The sequence below is a fragment of the Pinus tabuliformis genome, chromosome 4_2, assembly GCF_031772625.1.
Source record: "Pinus tabuliformis cultivar Carrire ecotype Pingquan chromosome 4_2, CPIR1, whole genome shotgun sequence".
NCBI classification, from domain to species: Eukaryota; Viridiplantae; Streptophyta; class Pinopsida; order Pinales; family Pinaceae; genus Pinus; species Pinus tabuliformis.
In genome coordinates, this window is record NC_142304.1 from 727147805 (window position 1) to 727153890 (window position 6086).

General features: G+C 38.6%; 1 protein-coding gene across 1 annotated transcript; it reads left to right on the forward strand.

Annotated features, from left to right (window-relative positions):
- The first annotated feature begins 2103 nt into the window (after positions 1-2103).
- LOC149171643 (uncharacterized) lies at positions 2104-3252 on the forward strand. The gene has a single exon (XM_089427544.1). The coding sequence runs from the start codon at positions 2341-2343 to the stop codon at positions 3016-3018; it is 678 nt and encodes a 225-aa protein (XP_089283670.1). The 5' UTR covers positions 2104-2340; the 3' UTR covers positions 3019-3252.
- Positions 3253-6086: the final 2834 nt, after the last annotated feature.

The following is a 6086-nucleotide window of genomic DNA, read 5'->3' on the forward strand; positions in this document are numbered from 1 at the left end:
TCATCTTACCTGAGTCTATCATTAGCTTTCCACATTCCATCAAAAGCTCGTTCTGCTTTTTCCTGCCTCTTTTCTTTCCTGGGTATTTGGGTGCCAAGCCTGGTGTGGTTTTCATAGCTTTCACATCATCGCTGCCCTACCTTTCATGATTCCCTTGCTTTTCCTGCCCTATGGTCTGAGTTTTTCATAAGAACAGCTATTGAACTTTATTGAATTTCTCTAGAGGTAACGAATCCACACCCTCCCTAGTTCCTTGTTTCAAGAATCCTTCTAGATCTAGATTCTCTTTCTCAAGAATCTCCTATAGTTCGTGGTCTTCCATTTCCATCTCACTCTGGGTCATTTCCAGATCCATCTTCAATTCTGTGTCACTCATCATTTCTTCTTTCTGTTTATTAATGTTTTGTGTTTGCTCATCCTCTTCTCCGTTCTCCTCGTTCACTGCACTGCCTCCCTTGGCCTGATCTGCTTTCGTTATCCCCTCTTCCTCTTCTAGTGCTTGAACCCTGTTTTGACTGGTTTGTGGCCTTTCATTTTGATGTGTCTTCGATCCCCTCTTGCTCCCTTTTTCTTTCTGGACCACTTTGTGAAAGCTTTCCACATCTTTCATGGTATTGATTTTACTATTATTTTCAGTTTTACTGAGAGGGCAATATTTGAATAGGTTCCCACGCTCATGACATTTACGACATCTGAATGGGATGTGCTCATAATCCACTGTTTGTACCCATTCTTCATCAAACACTTCCAATATTACCTCATCCCGCAGAGCTCTAGAAAGATCCATCTTCACACATATTCTTGCAAAGGATACGTATTTTCCCCTTCTGGTGGCCTCAGAAGTTTTGACAAATCATCCTAACTTATTTCCTATGGCAGATAGGGATTCCAATTGCTAGTAATCCAAAGGTAGAGAGTAAAGTCTTACCCAAACTGAGACTGAGGTAAAAGTTTCATGTTCTGGGACAAAATTCATGATCCAAGGTCGCATATACAGACCTGTTGCTGTATAAAAGTAGGTCCCTCCTTCAAACACTTTGTCCTTATCTTCAATGTTTGCAAAAACTACAATAAAGAATCCCTTTGACCCAAAATGTAGTTCTATGCTTCCTTTTAGTTTCTAGTGGTATTTAATCCATGTTTGTAATTCTTTTGTGAATGGGCCATAAACCCATGAACTTACAAATGATGGCATAAGTCTGCATGTGGTCCCTATGCGTCTGCAGAGTAGGATCATTCAAAACAACTCTAGGAGTGATAATAGTCTTGGGTTTTCATGGTCCCTTTTGAGTTTTGTCTTTTGTGCCCCGTTCCTTGTCCGCTTCCTTGCTTTCTTTAGTGTTGTTATTCTCCTTAGCTTTAGAGCCCTCCTGCTCTTTTTCTCTGTTTGTTTCCCTTTCAGCTAAAGGATCTCTATCCTCTTCTATTGCTTTTTTCCTCCTTCGCCACTGCCTACTTATAGGAGGGAGTGGAGCTCTCTCCTTTATGACCTTCCATGGAGAACCAACTGTGCAAAACTATAATCCTCGCTCAAAAATCACCCTCCTACTCCGGCTTCCCCACCACTCTCACATTCGTCACCGTACACAACTTTCAATATAAAAAACAAAGTGATTTTGAAAGGTATAAAATTTTAATTAGTAAATTCACGTCAAGATTTGAAGTCTACACCATGTGTGGTAAACCTTCCTGCCAAACTAAATTCATCCCATTCATCCATTATTTTATTTTATTTTAAGTTAAGTAGAAGTTTAGGTATCCCAACCAAATCACCGGTGACCAATGATTCGCTGAGGCTAACGCTGTTGATATCACTCCATCAATCGACCAACGAATAGGTACGCGGGCCAAGTCGTAGTTCGGTGATTCAGGTTTACCCTCTTACCACGCTCCAGCTGTGAGGTGGAGAATATTATTCGAAAGGTATTCTTGGACTGTTGGACACCTTGAAAATTCGAGATGTTGGGTCCAAATGGGCATCCTACACGAACGTTTGCACTAACTGTGTGAATATTTATCATCCGCGAATTAAGCCACGGCTTCGGTTGTGTTTAAATATGGGAAATGGGGAACCCGAGGGATCATACCCGCCCTCAGCGATTTTGCAAGGACGCTTCCCATGCCAGACTGTTCAATTTCCCCCAACTCGGACAGAGATTTTGTATCTAGCTTCCCGTCTGACGCTGTACATAACCTGATCTCCACTCCTATTGTATTCGCTCCGTTATCGATTTCGGCTTTTATAGAGCAGTAAGAGCATTTCTTCCGAACTATCATCCTCGTCTAGTCTTTGCACCACCTCTGCGTTCCGTGCTCGAATCTCCGGGCCGTCTTTCAATCATGTCTCAGGCACTCAAAAAGCCCGGCCGAGAGTCGGAAGCTCTGCCGATCTCAACTCACATCCGGGAGGCCAAACGCTTCTACGGCGAAGAGAAAGACCTGTTTTGTTCTGTGCTGGTATTAGACAATATCCTATCACAGGAAGAAGAGGAATACGCTCCCAGTGAGGAGGTCGTAAATGGAGTCATGAAAAGCCTGGAGGAAGAGATTGGCATGCCTTGCCTCACTTTTGATCCCTCGTCAAACTCTGGGAATAGCTCGGCGTCTTCCGATATTTCTAGCGGCCAAGAAGGGGAAACCCTAGCTTCGGACGAGCACGGAACAAAGTCTACATTTGACATAAGCTCAGGTGCTTCTGCCTCAGGGGCTGAGATGGTTTATCTTCTGGACGCGTCAGACGATGAGCTCGGCATTCCCCCGAACCCTGTTCTCGACTTTAAGGCTGAGATCTGGCAATCTCCCAAGGAAACGTCCGAGGGTTTGCCGGAAAGTCCGGCTCTCAAATCACTTAGTGAAATCTGGCACTTTGAGGACGACTTCGAAATTCATCAACAGTTCGGGCTGTATGAAGATGCCTGTGAAGCTTACTATATGAACAGAGATTTTGTGAGCCAAGACATGTCCTTCGACGGCGATTTTTCTGCGGCATGGAATTTAGAAACAATGGGGTTCTTGTAATCAACCCAAGGCATTAAGGTTGTATAAGGTTTCAATTTTGTGCTGCAAAATCTGGGTGTGTCATAGATTTTCTTAACATTTCAACGTAGAGAAAATTGCATTTATCTGAATCAGTCGAAAAACTGTACAGCGGAATTTCCAGAACTGTTGCAGAATTGTATCATATATGATCGCAGAAGAGATTTTATCACTGCCGCTGTTCGCGGGGGAGAAATCAGTTTATGACCCTATGCCATGTATCAAGGGTTCGAAAACTTCGCAATTAGGCACTTTTCAGAGGCAATCGATGCCAAGTGCCAAAAATGCATATCTTATAAAACGACTTTGTTCACATCTACTAAAATACAAGTTTAAATTATTTAGAACCACTGTCCACGTTTCAATATTTCAACGTGGTTGTGTATCTGCTCTGCTGAATGGTTCAGTTCAGATCCTCTCTTAGTAAAAGTTCGATTTAATGAGCATATCAGCCTTTTATATGTTAATTTGATTTATTTTTTGGGTTGCACCATTTATGATTCGTGGGCTTATATCTTTTTAATTAAAGTATTGTATATAAACGTTTTCATTTATGAGGGAAAGTTTGTAAACATAAGAAAATATAAACTCATTAAAAAAAATCATTTCATTTATTCATACTAATCTGTACTAAAGTATTTTCTACCTATGTGGTACTACATACTATTTTAAAAGTTCTAAAATTGCTTTGGAAGACGGTTGATTTTAGAAGGCAGGAGTCAGTGATGTTCTCATTTCTCGCTAGTCCATGCACACACACATTTTTTAAAAATCTCTTTAAAAAGGGGGATTTTTAGATGGATGACATAGAAAGCTTGGTATATTTTGTCAATGCAGAGATTTGGTATGTTCTCTCAATGTAGAAATTTTATATAGGTTTTTTGAAAGGCGTTTTTCTCAATAACATCTATGAAAAACGATCCCTCGTTTTGAAAGTTAGTGCACACTGATTATATTGTAATACAATTTGATTTAAAAAATAAATAAATAAATTTTAAATAACATATTTATTTGTTAATAATTATGGAAAGTGATTAAATTTTATTATAATTTAAATGATAATTAATAATGAAGAAAGTCATTATTGATTCATAAATATAGTTTGATTTATTAAGATAATTTTAAAAAATTACACAATTTGGAATAAGATGTTGGTGGTCCATAAGGGAGAGATTTTCATTATATTAAATTCTTCCATGTCATTTCCTTACTTTTAAAGAAAATAAACTCTTAACTCTTGAAGTTTTAAAAGACTATTTTTTATATTATATTTATATTAATACAAATAATATTTTAAAAAGGAAATAAAATCAAATAAACAAACTTAAACTTTACATTTCTTATCCAAAAAACTAAATAATAATCTTTTTAATTTTGCAAGTCTCCCAAATTAATTTTCAAACATTGTTCCAGTTTTAGAAACCATAAGCACTATTTACAAATAATTACTAAAACATTAAATATTTCCTAAAATATTGAAGTAACAAATAATTTAACCTGAAGTTTGCAAATTTGCAAGGTTTCCCTCATGGAAGTTATCACTTCAATGTTTTAGGTACAATTTTCCATACGCACTTAAATGTTCACCAACAAGACAAGCCTTAATCACCCTTCGAAAAATCTTCCAAGGACATTGAAGTGACAAAGTTTCCATGTGAGCTATTAATATTAATGGCATTGGCCTTTGTTTTAGTTTGTTATTAGTGGGGAGGTCTCAACTACACTAAGGCCTTATTTCCATGAATTTGAAGGAAATATGCTAAAGTTTGTGCTAGGGTAATCTTAGAAAATATTTGATGGAAAAGATGGGAAAGCTCCACCAAAGCCTCGATGAGATGGCAACCCAATGGCATTGTTGGGTGACTCCACTAGAGTCATAGATGAATGTAATGTGGAGCACATTGAAAAGGATGATTGTCAAGGAAGAAAAAAAATAGATTGAAGGGAGCACTTACAACATGAATGAATTAACATCAACCATATGCCCAGGAAAAAAAAATTGTAATGAAGAAAGGGGTCATTTTAAGAAAGGTTCAATGACTAATAATAGGTTATCATATGGGTAGATAGGAAAATGCCTAAAATTTTATTACATTGTTGTAGCGACTACAACCACCTTCCAAAATTTTACCTTAGCTTCGTTTTGGAGCCTCCCTACCAACCTTTGACATCAGCATGTCTTGCTTCGTCAAGTACACAAGTTTTAGTGATTTTATTGCAGAAAGGCAGCCTGTCTATTAGAACTTGATGATTTCTCCTCATAGGTTGTTCCTCCAGACTTGGTCCAACCACAGGCTGAGTATCTCCCTTGAGAAATTGCGCAATTCTGGAGGGCAACCAACCTTCCCTCCAGAAATTGCACAATTCAATCTCGTAGCCTACTCAGTTCTAGAATTGCGCAATTCTGTTAGTCAGGTTTCATCAAGAAAATGAGGCAATTCTTCCCAGCAGGGTTGCTCATCCCAGGAATTGTGTGTCACTCTTTCCTAGATTTGTGGCATGCACGTCATGAGCCCAAAATTATTTATTCGATAAATCGGATCTCATTCTTTCACATCGATCTTGGAGCTTTGACATCCCATAGTGCATCCAAGACTCTTCGACACATCTGGCTCAACTATTCACGGGTAAGTGGTCTCAATTTGTGTTTTTCAACATTTCTATCGCCTTTTGTGTTTTAGCTTGTGAGAGTGTTGTTTGTTTGATTTCTTTGAATGTTTATTGTCGTTTACATGCATACTAGCATGTACTAGCATTATTTCAGTTTTCGTTTCTATCTCACTGTTGTCACATGCATGAAATTGTTTTGCACGAACGATCACCGTTTCGGTGACTTGCTTCACTCACATGCATGTTGTTCCATTTTCTAAATCTTTCATTCACTGTTTGCATGAAATATCATTTTCTTCTGCCTACACTCAGTATCACCATTCATTCACTCTCACATTTGCATTCAGTTACCCATCGGTGGGTCTGGGTAGCCTTGGCCTGGACTCTACCTTGCCAAGACAGAATTGCGCAATCCCGTGAGAGAAGTCTCTAGCTTCCTC

What these genes read in the sequence shown, in the direction of transcription:
- LOC149171643 (XM_089427544.1), top strand. Translation starts at nt 2,341, where the DNA reads ATGTCTCAGGCACTCAAAAAGCCCGGCCGAGAGTCGGAAGCTCTGCCG.